Here is a 21,825-nt window from a genome sequence, read left to right on the forward strand (position 1 = left end):
CACACCCACACACACACCCAATACACACACACACTGCCCTAACACACACTCCCAACACAAACACACCCCAACATAATACACCCAACACACCCCCCTAACACACACCCCAACCCCCACACACACACCCAACACACATATACGCAATATACCCCACTAACACACACGCCCAACACATACACCTAGTATACTCCCAACACACATCCCCCCCCCACACACACACACACAACACACATACACCCAACATACTCCCTAAGACACACCTGCAAGGTACATACACACACACACCATACATACACACACATAGCACACATACACCCAACACACACCCCTAACACACCCCCAACACACATACACACCCCCCAACACACCCAACACACATACTCCCAGCATACACCCCTAACACACACTCCCAATACACTTGCACCAAACACACTCCTCTAACACATACCCCCAAAACACACACACACAACACACATATACCTAACACCCCCCCCCACACACACACATCCAACACACATTACACGCAAAACATGCCCCTAACACACACACCCAATACACATATACACAACACACACACAACACACATACACCCAACACACACCCCTAACACCCCTGACACACATACACCCAACACACCCCTCTAACACAACCCCCAGCACACACACACACACAACACACACACACAGAGCACAAGAACAGTGCCACACTCCTCTTTCTTCCTCCAGCCCCCAGCACATCTAGCACAACTCAGTTAGTTTGTTTTACTGAACTCAGCTTCTGGGCATAAGAGGACTGGTGTGGACAGTTTCCCAAACTGTTGAGAATGGGATCGGGGAGAAAAGAGAACCATCTATTCCATAGATAGAGCTAGGGTTTCGGAGGGGGATGCAACAAAGACACTGGCATTTATTGAGCACCTATTATGTGCTCTCCTCTACGCTAGACCTTATATATTGCAATCCTCATCACAGTCTTGTGGGTATCATTGTCCCCACAGTCCCCATTTTACAGATGGGGCCTCAGGACACTTGACTAGTGAGGGCTGGGAATGACACAGGCACCCCGTGCCTTACAGTCTTTCCTCTGTTTCCCTACCTTTGCAGTTATGCTGCCCACTTTCATATGCAAATGAGTCCCTCCAAACCAACCACCTAGGCCCAGATTGTGTGATACCTTCGCTTGTCAGCCATGCTCACCTGTACCTCCTTTGAAATTGTTGGTGGCTTTAAAAGAAAAAGGAAGTAGAAGGGGAAAATAATAGGTAGCTTGGGGGAAGAGCAGGTTTAAGGAAAGGATTTTTTTTTATTTTTTTAATTTATTTTTTTTAATGCTTTTTTTTTTTTAAATGTTTATTTATTTTTGAGACAGAGAGAGACAGAGCATGAACGGGGGAGGAGCAGAGAGAGAGAGGGAGACAGAGAATCCAAAGCAGGCTCTAGGCTCTGAGCTGTCAGCACAGAGCCCGGGGCTCGAACTCAGGGACCATGAGATCGTGACCTGAGCTGAAGTCAGACGCTTAACCGACTGAGCCACCCAGGAGCCCCACGATTTTGTTTTTTAATAAGAAGACTAAGAGAAGGGCACCTGGGTGGCTCAGTAGGTTGAGTGTCTGACTTCGGCTCAGGTCACGATCTCACGGTTTATGGGTTCAAGCCCCACGTCTGTGCTGACAGCTCAGAGCCTGGAGCCTCCTTCGGATTCTGTCTCCCTCACTCTCTGCCCCTCCCCTGCTCTCACTTTGTCTCACTCTATCTCTCAAAAATAAATAAATGTAAAAACATAAAAAAAAAAAAGACTAAGAGAGGAGCCATGGAAGAGGGAAGGATGTTTTAAAATATGTTGTATTTACTGGATTTCAAATTTACCATATTTATAGATTTTTTTTTATTCTTACAACTACACTGAAGGGCAGTATTCTCTCCATTTTGTGGGTGAGGAAACAGAGAGTCAAATGGAGGGGTTTGCTTTCATTTTCTGACTCCTAAGTCAGCACTGGTTTTCTGTGACTACAACAGAAGACAGAAGTATCGCTGTACCCACGGTCAGGGTCTGAGAGGATGGATGATTGGACTGGCAGCATATTAAGGGGGCTCTGTGCCCCAATCAGGTTTATCTCCGCAGTTCTCCTGGCATCAGGTGGGGGAGACACCTTTCCCTAGGCCTCTTCCAGCTGTCCCCTCAGTGACCTAGGCGGACCCCTCGCTCCTTTTCTTGGCTTAAAGGCCTCTCTCCTTTGTGGACCACCAGCTCAGGCGCCAGTTCCCCCAGTGGGAACACGCAGCCTTCAGCTGTTGCCAGTGGGACCTGCCCGACAGATCTGGCGTTCGGGAGCCTTCTGGAGCGTGGGCTTCCCATCATTACAGTTTCACCAACACGTGTGTCTTTTTCCTGTAGTAACCAGGGTATAGCTTGCTAACAGGTATTGAGTGCCCACTGCATGGCAGGTACAGCTCCCTGTTGGTAGGTATAGGCATTATCCTTTGGCACTTTGTCAGGAGGAACTGTAGCTTAGAACAGTAAGGAGACAGGTAGCAGCTGGTGAGTGGAGCTGGAACCATGAGTGAGTGTCGAGCACCAGAGCTCACTGAGCTGTGGACCACGAGCCATGGGGCCTCTGCACAGCCCCCTCTGTCTTCAAATGCTTCCCCTCACAGCAACACCGTGGGGGGAGTCTCAACATCCAATGTGTGAGGGCTCACCAGTGCCCTTTGTCAGAAATGTAAATTCCGCCCCCATGACAGATCCTAGTTTGTATTCTGATTTGGTTGGTTTGAGCCAGGTCTTCGAGTTGGCGTTTTTAACAGGCCTCTGAGAGAATTCTGATGTGGATGGTCCCAATAAAGTCTTCAGTGAGTGGAGACACCCCATCAGAACAGAGAAGAATAGCCAAAGGAAGTGGACCTACACAGGAGCAGAAACCGGAACTGAGCTAGATGAAGGGGAAAAATGATAGAAAGGAGGGGACCCAGCCTCCATAAGCAGCCAGACAAACGGGAGAGCTGAGTAGCAGGGCTGGGTGCCCTGCCTAGAAACTTCTAGATGGCAGCTTACAGCCATGGCTGCCTTCAGAGTCTTTAGCCCCACATCTTCTCTTTCTTAACACACTCAACTCTGGCTGCCAAAACATGATTCCTGATACCTCTTGGTCTGTCTCTACACGGTGCCATATGCAAAAAATTTCACTCACTTAGTATTTCCTGACCAGATGGATAAACACACCAAAAAGGAATAAACAGCCTCACATTAACTAGATAACCTAGCCGTAATCCTAAGAGCCATGATGATGATGGTTTTAATTCATTCTTACAAATAAGTAGGAAGGAAGGAAGTTGAGGGACAGGAGGAAGGAAAAGAAGACCATCTCATTGTCCCCCAAGGAAATGCATACAAACAGATTCTCCATCACACTCAGTGGGCAGGGTATTTATTTGCCTGGGGCTGACTTATAATAATCCAATCCGTTCATCTTTCAAGTTATAAAGAACTTCACAGTATCTTTCTCATGATTGTTTTCATACACCTTTAGCCTGTGCGTATTTAACATTCTATTGCGAAGCAGTGAGGAACCAGGACTGTTTTTTATCTCCTTGGTATACCCTTAGGCTTCTCTCAATAAAATGTTTGCTGGGTTTGTATGCTCGCTCTTTAAAAGTTGGAAAGGGAAATTCTTGAGAAAACAAGTAGCCAACACGCAACCCTAACAGAATCTGGAGCTGACATTTGCAGAAGCTCTTCCTCCCTGTTTGACTTCCCAAACTTTGTAAGAGGAGAAGTAGGTATGTAAACCAACCCACAATTTACTTCCTTGTGATAATTAGAGTCAGATTCCTTTGGCAAAGAGGGCCTTGCAAAGTCTTTGCCTCTTTTGAAGGACCTGGAATATCTTAACTGATAACAGATGTCTGTTGCCTTCTGTGTATGAAGGCAATGACAATGACTGCTGCTGTGGTGGCCCCAGGTGGTAAAGATTTTGCCCTGACAGGTTCACCTGGTCCCCTGGGTGCCAACAGAATCCATGTAATACATGGAGGGATAAATAGGACACACTCTTCTGGCCCATCTAGAGAGTGACTGTGACCTCAGTGCCACCACATTTCTATTACCTACTTACATGCCGGCCCACTCCCAGTGAAGAACTGGGATAGTTGGCCCTCTCAGTCCCCCTAACTGATAACATCCATTGGCAGGAGATTTTAAACATAGTCATTCAGGCTGCTACTTCCTCTGGCTTCTCTGGCCTCCTCGTCCCTGGTCTTTATTTTTGGATTTGCAGAAATGTCAGGATGGCCAGGTATCAGTGACAGGAAGTTGGGGACTGTGAAATAATGCCTGGGGTATGTGTAACTCCAAATACCTCAAAGGCTCTGCTTTCACTGGGCCTTAACAGGAGGAGTGAACAGCTAATCCCTTGATTCAATGAAATCTATTTCTGATGCTAGGGGAACCCAGGGGCCAAGGAGAGGCCACAGGCATCACGCTAACCCACACACCATCTTCCCCCTTCCAGATTGTATTTCTCAGGCTTCACCAGCTAAGTCTCCACCATGATGAGCCTCCTCCCCATTGGGGAATGTACCAAAAAGTTATCATTTTCCCTGCAACTGTTTGCATTTCCTCAGTGTCATGTTCTTGTCTGTCACCTGTGAGAGCCATGCAGGTACTAAGACAACGGGACTCACTGAGAGATGTCTTGGACAAGGGGTCTGCACTCTTTTTCATCCTCCAACCTGCTGTAAGTTTTCAGAACAAGCCAGGTTCCAAATGATGTGGTTTATTATCTTCTTTGTCTTTTTATCAACGTAAGCTGCCAAAGTGACTTAGACCTGCATTTGTCCGGTATGGTAGCCGTCAGCCACATGGGGCAATGGTGTGCTTGCAATGGTCCTAGTCTAAATTGAGAGATGCTATAAGTACAAAACATACACCAAATTTCAAAAATGTAGTAGGAAAGAGTTTTAAATATCTCCATTTTTTAAGGTTTTATTTATTTATTTTGAGAGACAGAGTACAGGCAGGGGAAGGGCAGAGAGAGAGGAAGAATCCCAAGCAGGATCTGCGCTGTCGGCACAGAGCCTGATGTGGGGCTCAAACTCACACACTGTGAGATCCTGATCTGAGCTGAAATCAAGAGTCAGACACTTAACCGACTGAGCCACCCGAGTGTCCCAATATCTCAATAATTTTTATATTAACTACATGTTGCAGTGATAATATTTGTTAATGAAATATATCATTAAAATTAATTTCACCCTTTTCTTTTCACTTTTTTAATGTGGCTACTGGGAAATTTTCTATTTATTTCTTTTGGACAGCACTGGCCCAGACATCCAAATGTCTCAGAGTCCAAATGACTGCTGCTTATATTTGGAAGGGGTGCAAAAATCTTTTGGATTTTTAGTTTTAGCTCAGGAAAGCACCACCCATCTTCTTTTCTGTACCCAAAACCTCATAGAAAGGCCCCCAGAGCATGTGGCCTCCAGAAATGCCATCATTGCAATGCTGGTCCCCTTGTCCCTTCAGAACAGAAGTCTCATTTTGCTGTCATTATTACCAAGAAAGGGTTTGACTCATTGTAGCACTGGCTTCCAAAATTTAAAAGAAATCACGATTGAATGTAAATACACCCAGCTCAGTGCCCGGCACAGAACTCAACAGAAGGCGCAGGTAAATCTCCAGGTAGAGAAACATGGTCAGAGTCAGAGTCTTTATTAGCATGGCCTTTTCAAGACTGAACAGCAAAGGAACTGCTCAGCTCTCCCCTGCTACTCTGCGTATTTGTCAAGCGATTATATTGGAACCACATGCTTAACTAATAATATGGTAAAGGCTGGTCTCTGTGAAAAGCAGCTTTGCAAAACATAGTTAAAAAAAAAAAAAAAACAACTCTGAATAATCAGAACTATGCAGAGAGTAAGAAGCCTGTGCACAGATTCTGGAGAATAAGAAAATCAGGAGCCAGTCACAACAGTCCTGCCGGGGGGGGGGGGGGGGGCGGTGCGGGGGTCGTGAAGTACAAATCATGCCAGGCAACATGTGATGGCTTTTTTCTTTCGTTTTCCTTCTTTCTTTTCTTTTTTCCTGACAGAAGAAAATTAGTGCTTCAAAGGAACACAAGTAGATGAAATGTTTTCTTGAATCCCAAAGAAGCATTTGACAGATGTCACATGAATCTTATTCAGGGTGTTCACAAACTTGCTCAGAGCGCGGGAGGGAGAGCGAAGGCCTTGCTGCCTGGGGGAGCAGCACAGGCCGCCCCCCACCCCGGGGATAGACGCTTCAGGGCCTTTGTGCATCGCCCACCTCGTGTCCACAGTGGGTGCCTAACCAGGACCTGCAACCCTCCATGGGACTTAAAGGAAAAACGAAACCATGACTAGAGCTTGAATGTTAAATTCCCAGAACACTATTTCAGCAGGCAGTGTTTGCCAACCACAAACCAAGCCCGTATCTTCAACTTGCCTCTGTAGTGGGCTCCTAGCTGGCTGGGCTCCTCTGCTAAGTATTACAGAAGCCCCTCTTTGCCCCCTAACTTGCTTCTGGACTTTCTGTCTTCACCATTAGCCTGTAGTTTCTTCACCACACACAGCGCATGCGCCAAAAAAGCTTCTTCACTGAACTCTACCTCCTGATGTGAAAAGAATAATGACAACAGTCAGAAATTATCTTTTGTGAGTCTGCATCAAGAAACGGAATTAATACGCATCCACTGAAATGGAATTTCAGTTCTGTTTTAGCCACGCGGTCCAGTAAATGAGTTTCTGTAGCGTTTTTCCTGCACGTGTCTGAGTCAGCTCCCTTGTTTCTGTGTCACTCCCCACCCCAGCCCAATTCGCCTGTTTATTTCTAAAGCCCACCGCCCGCACCCAGCGTGTTCACACGAGGACTGAGTGGCGAAGGGGCGGAACACATTCTCCTGCGGGAAGATGAGACTCTTAATGAGGGTGAAAGACCAAGTGTGAGGTGGAAAGATGAGCTCAATTTTAGGTCTGAAGCTCAGGGTTGGTTCTAGGGATCAGAGATGCTAGAAACAAGCATGAGAACTCGAGATGGCCCATGAATGTAGGCCGCAGATGGACTCAGGGTTGAGAAGTTCTGGTCAGGGGATGGAGAGCCTGGAAGCATGGCATCATGGGAGTCTTCCTAACTGAGCTCTGAGGTGCAGGTGGCCAGTAGCACAGCAAAGGCGTGTGCAAATAGGAGGACAGCAAAGTGTCCATCGAGTGTGGTAGTGAGACTCCTCTTGACCTTGGGGAAAGTCCTTTCTGTGGAGATCAAGAAACAGAAGCCAGAAGTTTAAACATATTTTTATTATCCACGAAGCCTGTTATTCAATGCCACTAATTATTTCTACTGATATGGATGATTAGAGTTAATATATAACAGCACCTACCAACGTCAGTTTTCTGGTTTTGACAATGTACTGTAGTTACATAAGATGTTATTGGGGGAAGCTGGGTGAAAGGGATACAGGAACTCTCTGTACTATTTTTGCAACTTCTTGTGAGTCTTAAAATATTCCAAAATAAAAAGTATTTTTTTAAAAGAGTTAATATGGCAAGGCATTTCCAGAAATTCACACTCAGCTCCACACGCGGGCTTCTGCACTGCAGCTGCCCCCACACCCAGACACCCTCTCTCTCCTCAAAGGGCAGCGGCTGTCCCCTTCATTCACCCTGAACTGTGGCAGAGAGGGGAAGCTGCAAGGAGTCGGCTGACATAGGCTCTACAAGCATTGGTGGCCTTAGCCCCTAACCTTGGACCTGGTGTTCACCCTTTGTGGGAGCCTCGTGTTCTGCTCTCTGACATGGACTCTCAGGTCTGGGGGATTTCAGTGAGAGCCTGTGTGCTTCCTTTCCTTTCTGCATTGCAGGGTCATGACCACTAACCAGGTGTCTGCTTTCCTCTCTTTCCCTTTCAGGATGCTTCCATTGCACACAGATTCCACGTGATGAGAGAGAAGCACCCTGAAAAATTCAACAGCAGGTAAGAGTGCCCTAAGGCTGCATCCCTGGCTGCACTGCCCGCTGGCCCCTCCCCGCCCCTGGAGGCGCTGGCCAGACAGAGGCCTCCACCTGCTCTCACCCAAACGTTCTTGGCCCGGCCGCCCAAGGACTTCGCTTTCCTGCCACGTTGCCGTCGCCGGAAGGAGGGTTTCCATTTCCAAGCAGAAAACACTGTCAGAAACCTGCCCTCCCCTCCCAGAGGATGCTGTGCAGAGGGAGGGATTGCGGGGCTGGCAAGGAGGGCGTGGCGTGCCCGCCTTGAGGGGTGGGGATCTGCTCTTGGCTAACTGGAACCCTCTTCGGGGGCTTGGCCGCTTTCTCTAGACGGAAAGCTCCTGCAGCCCCAGCCCCCTGGAATTTCTCTGGGGAGGGGCAAACAGAAGGGCAGGGGCCTCAGCTTCTCTCGGTCTCAAAGGGAGGGAGCCCGGAGGGCCGGGAGGGCGGTGCCTCTGCGTCCCCTGACAGCAGGGGGCAGCAGAGGGAGGCCCCTGCTGGCGCTGTGAGACCTGGAGCCCAGCACATTCCAGCCTCAGCCTGTGCACCCTGTGTGTAGCCTGGATGTTAGGTCCAAAAGTACAAGAAGAGAGAAAAACAGATCTTTTGCAAACAAAACTAAGCCCTTCTTGCTGGCAGGAGCGAATTTGCAAGAAGTGAGTTTGACTGGCACATAGCTACCCCTGGGATTGTTGTAATACCTTTCTCCATTCTTCCTTCTTTATTTCTTCTCTTTGGTTCTCCATCTTTTTTCCTCTTTGTTGTGCCATTTCAAGATGACCATTGGATCCCACCCCACCCTCAAGCAGGTGGGTAGGAAGAATGCAGACTGAGCCTGAAGGGAGTGACTTAGTTAGCAGATAGGATCCTCTTCACAGCAGAGGCCCAGCCTTGTCCGAAGACATCTATTTAAAGCCTCACACCCCCAAAGAGCGCCACCATTTTCATCCCTACTCCTTTCCCCTGACCTCAATGCCTGGGAGGTTAACTGGGAAAAAGAAAGTCTTTAATGTAACATACTTCAGCTTCAGGAAAAGTGATCTGTGGGATCTAATAGCTGAACTCATCGTCTCCTTAGGGTGGGCATTCTGTCCCAGGAATATTCCATCTGGCTGTCTCACACAGCTTGTGCCCAACTCACAAATCACTATTAACAGATGATTGTTAAGAGTGGGTCCAGCCCCACTCTTATTGCAAACACAGACTCACAGATCAGCTGACCTTCTGTGTCACTCTCACATCCACACTAAATCTTCTTTCTCTTCTGTCCACTGTAGACTTTTTGGGCCCTCTTTTCACAGGGGTATCCTTATGCATAGTCATACACATGTACTTGTTAAGATGCCATATGCTTGTGAAATCCATAAGGGCTCTGTTCATGCATCCATTCAACACTAGCTTTTGAAAATATACTCTATGCCAGGCACTGTTCTGTAGGTGTTTTGGAGAGCCATGTGTAGGGACTGACCATCCAGTGCTGCAGACATGCATAGTGACTTGTGTTAAGTGATATGAATCGAGGTAACCTATGGGAAGGAACACAAAGCAAGGGCACGGAATTTGGTGTGGTGGGGCTTCCAACCATACAGATGCCAAGACCAGAAAACAAGGATGTATTTGCCAGGTGGACAAAAAAGAGAAGGACTGCCCAGGCCAAAAGAACCAAATGTACAAAAAGATAACAAGGAGTGAGAGAAGGCAGAATGCTTGGGGTAGAGCCACCTGTGCTGGTCTCTTGGCAGGGAAGAAGCAAAGCCCCTATAGTTTGTAGAGAGTGAGGAAGCAGAGGGAGGGAGAAGTTTCTCCATATTCCAGAAATCAATAGGTCAACGTATGATATAAATAGAGTCATCTTCAATTATTCACATGATTAACACAATTAGGAAGATACTTCTATCAGGGGAGAAAAAACAGTTGTAATTGCACATTTCCTGGTGATCTGGTGACTGTTTTTCCTTCCCACTCCCCCAGTTCCATTAATAAGACTACTCTGTAGTGAGGTGCACACCCTTGCCCTGGTAGAGGTCAAGGTGGTGTGGTGGCCTGGGATGCCAGGCACCCAGATTTGTGTGTAAATCTATGTATCTGCAAGTAAGCGGAAACATAGTGGCATAGAGGTGGGCCCTGTTTCACGGGTCCTAGAACCCTTCCCAGTAAGAACTTTGAGTCCATGCTGCTTCTCCTGTGCCTGCTTGCTCATGTTGAAAATACTCAAGAGTGCCCAGTTTGTCCACTGAGAGGCAGGCGAGCAGCCATTTTCCCCAGGCTTCCTTATTTAGCTTTGGAGATGGTTTTAAATAGGCAGGTGGTTGTTGCCATGGTTACCCCATTACACCAGCGGCTAAACTTAGGAAGGGCCACAAGGGATAGGAAGAAAGCTTGATACCCGGGATTTGGAAATGTAAACGATATTATCAAACAAGGCTTCATTTTACTCGGCTGAACTTAGGTTTTCCAGAGAGTAGTCACTGCTTGGCTGGATGCCCTTACCATTAAGGTGCAGGCCTGGGCCCTCAGGGATAACCCTGAGGTTCAATCTAGGGTGTTGTAACTTGTTTTGTTTTGCTTTGTTTTGTTTTGAACTTGGCAGTGTGTTTTGAACAGGGCTAGCATTTATCAGGAAGCTCGAATTTTTCACATTGCTCATTCAGTTTTCTTCTCAGAAGAATTTTTAACCTGAGGTACAAAGGCTGCAGGAGCTCTGAAAACACTTTGAAATTATATGTAAGACATTGAGTACAATTTTCAGGAGAGAAAGTCCATAACAATGAGAAGGCTCTCACAGGGACCCATAGCCTTCAAATGGCTAAAAGTCACCATTCTGAGGCTTCTTTGAATCTTAAAGGGGGGTTGAGTTTTGGTTGGGGTTTTAGGAAATTCTTCTTCCAGTGGCTTCTCCCCACAGGTTGTTGCCAGAGAAGGTAGCTGGTTGTACAAAACGGAGTTCTGTCCCTCTTGGAAATAGCTTTGTTAATGGAGCAAGAACCAGACCCAAGGATGCAGGAACGTGAGCCATGTGTGATGGGCAAGGAAAAGAAAAGCCTTTAACGGCAGAGATGGGGCTGTATTTGGTACACTGTACATCCTAATCATCGACAGGCTAATAATTCATTGTTAACTTAGGAATATTATGAAAATTATCACCTTGTAGTTGGCATACACATACAGAAGACAGATTTGATTTAAATGAGGATTCTAACATGTGTTAGAAGGTGTTCTAGGCTACAAGGGTAAATAAGACCCGGTTCTTGCCTTCAGGGAATTCACAGTGTAGCAAAGAAGGAAGAATAATCTTCAAATATTTTTTACAAAGTGATTTTCACATACAAGGAGGTCCCATTTTGTAGGTCACATAGCATAAAAGAATTTGGATAGTATAAGACACTAATTAATGGTTGTATCCCTACATCACCTGTAAATGAATTTAGAGTACAGAAATGGTGTTATAAGGGAACCAAACCAACTATTTTTTGAGCTCTTACCAGGTGCCAGGTGATAAACTAGGCTCTTTAAATACATTAGATTACTGAAATCCCATGATCACCCTACAAGGCAAATATTAGATTAAGGCATTTTACAGATAAAGACACTGAGGCTGGGAGAAGCCAAGTCACCCACCTGAAGTCACATCTTTTTTTTTTTTATAAATGTTTATTTATTATTTAAAAAAAAATTTTTTTTACATTTACTTTTGAGAGATGGAGAGAGGCAGAACACAAGTGGGGGAGGGGCAGAGAGAGAATGAGACACAGAATCTGAAACAGGCTCCAGGCTCTGAGCCGTCAGCACAGAGCCTGACGCGATGTGGGGCTCAAACTCACAAACCGTAAGATCATGACCTGAGCCGAAGTTGGATGCTTAACCGACTGAGCCACCCAGGTGCCCCAATGTTTATTTATTCTTGAGAAGGGGAGGGGCAGAGAGAGGGAGACAGAGGATCCAAAGCCAGCTCTGTGCTGACAGCAGAGAGCCCGCTGTGGGGCTTGAACTCACAAACCATGAAATCATGACCTGAGCCAAAGTCAGACGCTTAACTAACTGAGCCACCCAGGAGCTCCAAGTCATGCATCTTTTTAAGCGCCAGAGCTGATGCAATTCTAAGTTAGCTCCTCCAGAGTTCAAATTCTGTTTTCTGTACCTGATATCTTCCATGGATTTCATTTATTAAATATCAAACACTCTGATGGGTACTATATGCATGATCCCACTCAACAGAATAACATGCAAATTAAGTGCTGCTATCCCCATTTTAGAGATGAAAATATCAGGGTAAGGAGGGTAGAGCTTTTATCAACTCTATCCACCTGAGGATTGCCTCTCATGGGAAAATGCCTGCTGAGTTCCAAAGGGGACAACAGGTACACCATTCAGTCTTAACTTATGTGGTATGACTCTTCTCCCTATCTCAATGTCCACAGCACAGAGCAGGACCGATTATCTGATTTGTGTGACCCAGTGCAATGTTAAATACAGGATCCCTTGTTCAAAATTATTAAGAATTCCAAGTCAGTGACAGCAGAGCATTAATTAAAACAAGTACAGAGCCCTGCTAAGTGTGGGGCTCCTTGCAGCTATGCAGATTTCACTCCCATGAGCTGGCCCTGGCAAGGAGAGAAGAATTTATTTTTTCAGTAAACCTCACATTTGCTAGGACTCACAGGGATGGGGGAAGTTTGCAATAAAGGTAAAAGAATGGGGGAAAGAGGGCTTCAACTAGGGAGTAGGAAAGGGATTATCAGTACCTCAATCAGGCAGTAGTCAGTATTAGCAGATGAGCTGATGATACCACTAAAGTCTTCCTGATATCCAAGAACCAGTCCTCCATGAAGTTTCTGGATTAGCTCTCTGTGAGGCATTTTATATGTGTATACATATGATATATACATGAAAGCTACCAAATTGCAATGTCACTGTGGTTGAGCATCCAGAAAGAGAAGTCTAACTGTGGAATTTTTTTCGTTGTTGGTCAGAAACTCAGAGCACTTGAGGAATGTGTTATTCCAAACCTGTTGAGTGCCATCCACTTGAATATGTCCCTCAGCAGTTTAGGCTGAAGCAAGATATTTCCTGTTAGGCCCTTCAAAGGGACCGAAACAGTGCTTCATTCCTACCAAAAGCTGACCACCTTTCCCAAAAGCCCTTGGGTAATTAATAGATTCTGGAGTGTTAGCTTTCTTGGAACCAGGCCCATGGAGTAGTTGATGAGGGGTTCCCTCAGAAGCCCTAATGTAGCCTGAGATCTTAAGAGGTTGGAAATACATCTTGCAAATAACTAAGCACTTAACAGATATTTATAGAATGAGGCAGCAGGGTATAGTCTACATTGGCATCAAAACTTGGCCCTGGCACTTACTAGCTGTGTGACCTTGGGCAAGTTACTTAATCTCTTTAATCCTTTGCTTCCTCCCCTGAAAATCTTGCAAGTTTGCTGTAGGCATAATGAGATCATGTGTAAGTTCATGGCACACAGTAGGTAATCAATAAACATGTTATTGAAAATTGTTCAATGACAAGCATGAGGAAAGCATCGCCATAAATTGCCAATAAAAGGCTTTTCTGATACAGTGGCTAGTGGGATTCGATCAGTGGTCTTTGCTTTATTGGAATGGCCCTTGAACTCAAAAGTTGGAGGCCAACTAAAAGTTGGAGGAGACCCCATCTGTGATACATTAAATCTGTCCAAATCCCTCTCCTAGGGGATGGGAGGATGGCATCAATTGGCCAGGATTGATTTGGGTTCTATAGGATTGGATCTGTAGAGAAAATTCCCTTTATAGGCTCCATGAGTGTTCAAGAGGCAGAGGTGTGGGGTCTGAATACCAGAGATTCCAAGTTCAGGCTAGAGACAGGATCAAGACCGGGGTCACGGACCCCAGCTGACATGGTAACAGGAGAAACAGGGTGGGAGTAAGGGGAAGTTGCAGGTGCCATGGACTCCATGTATACCTAGGGCTTACCAGCTGGAACCATGGAGTGCACCATTGGTGGGTAGGGGGTTGGCCAAGGGCAGTCAGACACTGGAGACGTGATGATCCTCCATTCATGCTGACTCTTGCCTCACCCACTGAGCACCTCTTCTCCTACTTTGGATTTAACAGAGATATTCTGTGGGAGGGAAAATAGAGGCCGGCAAAGCTCAAATCATACAATTCTGGAAATGAAAGGGCCTCCTCTCTTGAATACCTGTAGTATGCTCTGTAGTCACAAGCATAGACTGTATCACCATTTACATAAGATTTTCTTTTTTTAGCTAAAAAATGAAACCATTCTAAGTTATTCTTTCCAGGAGCCCTGTGAGGTAGCCCAGTGTTACAGCCCAGATGTTTGACTTTCCCAAAGCGTAAAGGTACAACAGCAGTGACACAGCAGCGTGGAAAATCCTCACCATTGGCAGCTTCATTCTGTGCCCTGAATTTGGTTTTGTTCCTCTTGTCTACTACTTGGCACCCCAAGAGACACCTGCCCTAAGTACCTGGAGGTTCAAACTGTCTGCACCTGTTTCCCTCAATATATCACACGATTTTTTCAAACATTTGGAATTCAGAAAAGCCCCAAATGAAGTTGATTGTGGCATTTCTATTTTTATTCTTACTCCCGTAAGTATTTATAAAGGAAATGCAAACCTTGTGTCTTGTGTTCAAGTGCCTTTGACTCTTCAAGTCAGTTCTGACAGAGCAGCGTACTTAATTACTGGAATGTTTATATACTAGCCCACAAAAATGTTTTATTCCCCACCCTCCCCACACCCTTCCTCGGAAGAGACGCAGGGAGTGAAATGAGTGAAATATGGGTTCATGTTTTTTTCACCAAGCATTCGTCATTATGCAGTTGCATAAGTTCAGGGGTTTGATTTGGTTTGGTTTTGGGGTTTTTGTTTGTTTGTTTTTTGGCTGTCTTATTTGTTTACAGTCAGCCCTTGATTCTTTACAGAAACAAGGGAATAGCAACATGGGTCATTTAGAGCTGTGAATGGTCAGATTTGAGGAGGCTGTTATGAATATTTGTGAGCAGGTCTCTCTGCCCTAAAAAAAATTCACAGTATTTTAAATAATCTGATGAAATCACATTGAATCTTCACATTTCCTTCATTTTCCTCCTGTCTCCCCCGTGCATTGGAACAGATAGCACAACTTCTCAGACTGATACACAGGAGCAGCCTATGATATCTCGAGGCTCCTTACAAAGTTGCTGGTTTGCCAGAACAGTTCCTTATTATAGCTTAACAGGCATTTTCTTCTAGCCCTTGCTAGGCTAAAACAAGAAAGGTATGATTCATGTCAACAAAGAGTGGAATCAGTTTGCAATAATATCAAAAGGAACTTGAAAGCAGGCTATGTTTTCAAGTCTTTAGGCCAGATAACCCGAAAATTATCAGTATTGATTGATTGATTGATTTTTAGAAATATTTCCATCAAAGGGCTCAAGATGTAATATATTCTCAAGTTCAGAAGGGTTAAGGTCAGAGTGATAACCTCATGGAAGAAAATCAAAGCACACAAATTCAAAGCAAGGTAAGAACTGGCTAGGTCCTCAAATGGGTGTTGACAGTCTGGATGCTTTCCAGAGGGAAGAGGTCAGGAAAGTGCTGGAATTTAATGTCTTATAAGGAAAGGCTGAATCTGGGATTATTTCATCCAAAGAAGAGATGACTTCTGGAGAAGTGATTATTGACCTCAAATATTTAAAAAAGTATTTCTCATGAAGGAGGAATTAGGTTATTTTGCATGATAGATCAATGGGGGAAATAACTAGAAAGACCACTTTAAGCACCAAACATAGGACATCAGTTCTACCAGTTAGAACCATCCTCAAGTACAGGGGACTACCAGGGAGTGCATTTTCAGGTATTAAATGTTCAGGCAGGTGCTGGACAAACACCTGGGGCTCCAGTGGGGCCAAGTGCCGAAGTGTGCAGGTGCTATTGTCAAATAATCTGGATATAAATGCTGGAATTACATGTGACTTCAATCAAGTTGCTCATCTAAGCCTCAGTCTACTCACCTGTAAAATTGGAATGTAATACTATATTTGTTTCCTATGGATGCTGTAGCAAATTACCACAATTTTTGTGGCTTAAAATAACATATTATATTAAGTGATGGAGGTCAGAAATCTGAAGTAGGTCTTACTGGGCTAAACTCAAGGCATCATCAGGGCTACATTCCTTCCTGGAGGCTCTAAGGGGAGAATCCATTTCCTTACCTTTTCTTATATCTAGAAGTTGCCTGCATTCCTTAGCTGTGGCCCCCTTGCATCTTTTTTTTTTTTTAATTTTTTAATGTTTTTTGATTTTTGAGAGACAGAGTGTGAGTGGGGGAGGGGCAGAGAGAGGGCGACACAGAATCCAAAGTAGGGTCCAGGCTCTGAGCTGTCAGCACAAAGCCCGATGCGGGGCTCGAACCCACAAACTGTGAGATCATGACCTGAGCTGAAGGTGGACGCTTAACCGACTAAGCCACTCAGGCACCGCCTCCCCTTCCATCTTTAAAGCCAGCAGTGGCCAGTCCAATTGTTCTCGATATGGCATCCTTCTTATAGTCTCCTTCTGCCTCCCTCTTCCACTTAAAATGATCCTTGTGATGATACTGAATGTACTCAGATAAATCCATCTCAACGTCAGCTGACCACCAATTTCAATTCCGCCTGTAACTTTGATTGCCTTTTGCCATATAAACTAACATATTCATATTCACAGCTTCCAGGCATTAGAACATGGGCATTTTCAGGACATTATTCTGCCTACTACAAGTACTTTACCTAAGTACCATAGCATTATTTTGAAGTTTCAATGAAGCAGTTCATTTAGAGTGCTTATTACAGAGGCTTGGCACATTGATGCTAGATTATTATTAATATTCTCATTATTACAAAGACAGAGCCTACATCAAACAATAGTCATTTTAGATGACTCAGAAACCCTTAAAATTCTGCGATTTAATGACTCTCTGAGAGGGACAGATAAATATCTGTTGGTCATAGGATATGAATCATCACTGTAGCAATATATGACATGCTTTTTTTCTCTTCACTTATCTCGATAAAATTTTTTGCACACATTTAGCATTATGGAATTTAATACTATATCATAAAGTATCATTACATAATACATTGAAATCGCATTGTAAATAATTTGTAAAATTTAGAAAAGTCGAAGAAAAACCAATCACTCGTAGCACCATCACTGAGAAACAATATTATCATTTTGGCGCATTTCAGCAGTTGACTTGATAAGCATATTTTTAAATATTTGTGATAACAGGTTTTTATAAAGTTACACGTACCATTCCTTAAGCAGTTTTTCTTTATACAAGTAATTAAGGCTTAGTGTGGAAAAACAAATAATATTGTCCCCCAGGAAATAAACACTGTTAGCATTGTAACACATTTCTTTCTGCTCCCACTGCACAATTTTGCTTACTTGAGAACACACCGTATACACTGGTTGAAAACACTGTTAACACAGTAGCATGTACAGGTTATGGAGGGAGGTGGATAGAAAGGAGCTGATTAGAGGGAGTTTATCTGCAGGGAGAGTCTTCTCTGATTAGAAAAAAAAATCCCAATGATTTTGTTCAGTCAGTATGAGAGTTTTAAAGCTATCACTACTCAAGTCCCTTTGCAGGTGAAGGAACCACTTGACCTGTTCTGCAGCTCTACTTTTGTGGAAGGGAAATTTGAAAATGCGAATCTCTTAGCACAGTTCCTCCTCCTGTGCTCCGTTTTGCTGTGCTAGAGTAAGACCAGTTTGTGTTTTCCGTGACCAGCAGAGGTAGTAGGCGTGGCCGTCCGAACTATGTAATGGTGGAGTTGTTGTTTAAGCGCACATACTATCAGTGTGTTTATTAAGGTCCTTGAAGGGTGGTTTTTCCCGATGTTATCAGGATGGCTCCAGCCTACACCGACGGTGGGAGCCATCGTTTATTGAATGTTTTCAGGCATTTCATGTACACTTTACTTTTAACTGGCACAGCTCTCCAAGTATAAGGTGAATATTATGGATCCATTGTACAGATGAGAAAATGGAGGCTCAGGGAGGTGATGCAGCTTGCTCAAGAACATACAAGTAGGTAACAGGGGAGCTGCTGTTAAAACCTCCGTCTGACTCTGAAGCCTCTGTTTATACTGCTGCTCTTCCCTGCATCTCTGCATGCCCAGGTTGGTGCCCGTGACCAAGGAAGCACCCAAGCAAGAGACTAGAGAAGGACCACGGAGACAATGAGCGGCCCCATGAGAAAACCTTCAATAAGCCAAAATATATTTTGTTTTGTTTTGTTTTCTGGAGAGGAGGAGCAGAGAATGTGTTGGGACTTGGCCTCAAGTGTGTGAAGGACTCACAACAGGAAATACTGACCACACCTTCTTACTTTTCATCTAGGCTCAGAAAAGAATGAGAGGGGGGGAAATGTGCTTCTCAAGTGAGGAATTGCTATTTTGGATGAAAGGAAGAATCTCCTGGCCTGGAGACCCATTAAAGGCTAAAATGAGTTATTGAGAGAAGTTATGGAGTATCTTGCAAAGGGTTTCTAAAAACAGAAGCCAGACTCATTCATCTGGGATGAGAAACGCACCATCTTCTCTGAGCCCCAGGGGTGAGCGTATTGTACCCAACAAACGAGAGTCCTCTGCTTCCCACCCAACAAGCAACTGGGGTGTCCCCTAGGAGACCTTTGCCTCCTATTGTTCCTCAGCTCCCAGCTGGTCCCCATGATGCCCCCGCTAAGGATTGCCTCAGCAGCCCCCTGGCCATCTCAATGCTCTTTCTTCTCAGGCCCCCAGTTTGGTAGCTGCCCATGTGTCTATCCTGTTTCTGTTGCACAAGCACCTGCTGTCACAATCCATGCCCCATTTTATAGAATTTAAAGTCGCCTGCCTTGCCTTTGGGACCCTTTATAAACATCTCCCAAACACCAGTCCAGCCTTATCGTTTGCTTGCTCCACTGCTCTCCCCTAGCCCACTCTGCCCTTAACTCCTCAGTCTAGTATGGTATCTCCTTCTGGGGCCTAATCATCACCTATTGCTTGTTTCCAAATACAGTCCAAAATATTCGAAACACTCCCTCCCTGACCAACCCCAGCCCTGGCCTCCACTTTCTCTTACAATCCACCTACAAGGTTTTTGATACATTTTTTCCCACTTTGCTTTTTTCCTCCTTATCTTCTATCCGCTGTTGTTCTGAGGCTATCCTGTTCTTTCTCCACGTCATTCCTAAGCTTGCTCACTCAGAGAAGTGAACCGTTTTTGGGGATCCACTGACCTAAAAAGCAGAAGAATGCTGCTGCGCATGTTCCCTCATTTGGCCCAAACGTGTTGAGCATCTATTTGGTGTCAGTATTGTGCAGGGACTGAGGAAGTATGGATTACCAGCCCCTATTTCCAGCAGCCCATGGGCTAGTTGGGAAGATGAGCTTGTACAGAAGCTATCACCAACTGTATTCGTTTCCTAAGGCTGCCATGACATATGACCACAAACTGGGCGGCTTCCAACAACAGAAATTGATTCTTCCACAATTCTGGAGGCTTAAAGTCTGAAATCAAGGCGTCAGCAGGATTGGTTCCTTCCCAGGCTCTGAGGGAGAATCTGTTCCATACCTCTCTTCTTGCTTCTGGTGGTTGCCAGGAATTCTTGGCATTCCTTGGCTTGTAGCTGCAAAACTCCAGTCTCTGCCTTCGTCTTCACATGCATCCTCCTTCTGTATCTCTGTGTCTCTGTCAGATTCCTCTCTTCTTATAAGGACACCAGTCATTGGATTTGGCCCACCCTAATCCAGTATGACATCATCTTAACTTGATTACATCTGCAAAGACCCTATTTTCAAATACAGTCACATTCACCAGTGCTGGGGTTAGGACTTCAACAAAGCTTCTTGGAGAAGACAGTTTAACCAACCACACTAACCCTCCCTCAAGCCCTCACAAAAGAAGGAAATCTAATATGGCGGGCTTTGTTTTAACATGGAGACAAGAATAATGAGTGTTGTGAAAGCACCTAACTGAGAAAGTGGGATTAGACTTCAGAAGGAAGGTTCTATTTGAGTGTGAGATTGAGAGAGAAATGGGAATGCCCTGAGTAAAGAAGGAGCTGGGTGCATGCTAGGAGGAGAGATGCAGGCTGGGCAAAGGGGTGAGAGGACCCTGGATGTGAGGAGAGGGGCTGATGGTTCTGAGGTGAGGTGGAAAGGCAGGTGGGAGAGCGCTGTGGCAGGATCTCAACACTCTGCACAGGAGTTTGCACTTTATCCTACAGGTGAGTGAGTGGATGAGAAGGGAGTCAGTCAGCAAATACTTTTTGAATAGGTCAGTGAGGGAGTGAATTATCTTTTGAAGTATTTCCAGAGCCAAAATTTCAGGGCTCCTAGAAACAGGGGGAACTTTATACTGAAATGTATGGGTGTACAGGGTGTTAGGTCAGAGAGAGACCCAGAGACAGAGAAGGTAACCCTCAGGGAGACAGAAGGAAGAGGGCTGTCAGGAGAGAGGGAACAAGAATCAGTTCTGCTAATCTGAGGGAGTTCGTACGTAAAAGGGCCCGAAAAACTGTGGAAACCAACCACGGAGGTTTGTGTCACAAGCCCTGAACGGTGAAGCACGCTGTTAGGTTGTGGAAGTAGAAATCCCTATTGACAAAAATTCCAGATGTCATTCTCTGTTCCTCAGATTCTCTCATGCAGACGTTGGCTCGGGTGGCCTTTAAATTTAGCATAGGTGGCTCAGTCGGTTAAGTGTCAGACTTAGGCTCAGGTCATGATCTCATGGTTTGTGGGTTCGAGCCCTGCGTCAGCTCTGTGCTAACAGCTTGGAGCCTGGAGCCTGCTACAGATTCTTTGTCTCCCTCTCTCTCTGCCCTTCCCCTGCTTGTGCGCTCTCTCTCTCTCTCTCTCTCTCTCTCAAAAATAAACATTAACAAAAATTTTTTAATTTAGCTTGGAATGCTTTTTGTTTTTATCTCCAAAGAAAAAAATACCAGAGTTTATTATCCCTCTGTTATACTGACTAATTAGAACTTTGGAGAATTATCGTCCTTTTGCATTAGGGGCATTTCTGTGTGATAAACCAGCATCCATCTTTATATGTAGAGCTGATGTGATTAGCATATTCAGTCTGATACGTTTTCCTTAAACTTTTCATATTTGCACCTGTTTTATTAAAAAGCCATTGAAAAACAATAGGTATTCTCAAATATTTGAGTGATTAATTTTAATCCTTCATTTAAATCAACATTTACTAAAGACAATTCTAATGCATCTGTTACTTGGCCAGATGAAATTGTGAAAGCAGCCTTTTTCTGTACTCCTCAGGAAACTCAGTAACTCTCTGATGAAATAAGTATATTATCTCTTCAGAAACCCTGGGCAAATGGCTTTACAACTCCATATGTTAGGCTGTGTTCCCCTTCCATGAAATGTAGATACTAATAACTAGGCTTCTTTTACTGCATCCAGAGTCGGAAGGACTGAGTTTTAGCTCCCACCCTTTCTCTTACTTATTCTCTGTCCTTGGGAAGGTCACTCACTTCTCTGATTCTTTAACTTCCCAGTGTGTAAAATGGAAATTACAAATATCTCAGGTGATGCTTTTGAGAATTAGAGTAGATAAATGAATGGATTTGAAATCTTCAAGGTGTTGGTGTCATGCTGTTGATTATGATGGGAATTTGTAAGAACATGCAGCAGTGCATAAGCAAGTACACTGTAGACTCTCTCATTCCAGTGTAAAGTGATAAAGACTCTTATCTGTGATAATAACTTACAGACTCCAAGCTTTGGACAGGACTTGAGGTTTTACCCTCTTCCCAGCGTAAGCATCCTTCTGTAAACACCCCTGCGAGAG

At 44.8% G+C, this 21,825-nt stretch overlaps 1 protein-coding gene across 15 annotated transcripts in view; it reads left to right on the plus strand.

Annotated features, from left to right (window-relative positions):
* DGKG (diacylglycerol kinase gamma) overlaps positions 1–21,825 on the plus strand; it is a 213,030-nt gene that overhangs the window by 107,721 nt on the left and 83,484 nt on the right. For all 15 annotated transcript variants that reach the window (XR_006718463.1, XR_006718465.1, XR_006718466.1 and 12 more), the window contains one exon: positions 7,919–7,983. Coding sequence is in view for 1 of the 15 variants with exons in the window: in XM_045502671.1 (XP_045358627.1) it covers positions 7,919–7,983 (65 nt within the window). In the remaining 14 variants the exon portion in view is untranslated. The remainder of the gene's footprint in view (positions 1–7,918; positions 7,984–21,825) is intronic.

Source organism: Leopardus geoffroyi, chromosome C2, assembly GCF_018350155.1.
Source record: "Leopardus geoffroyi isolate Oge1 chromosome C2, O.geoffroyi_Oge1_pat1.0, whole genome shotgun sequence".
Lineage (NCBI taxonomy): Eukaryota > Metazoa > Chordata > Mammalia > Carnivora > Felidae > Leopardus > Leopardus geoffroyi.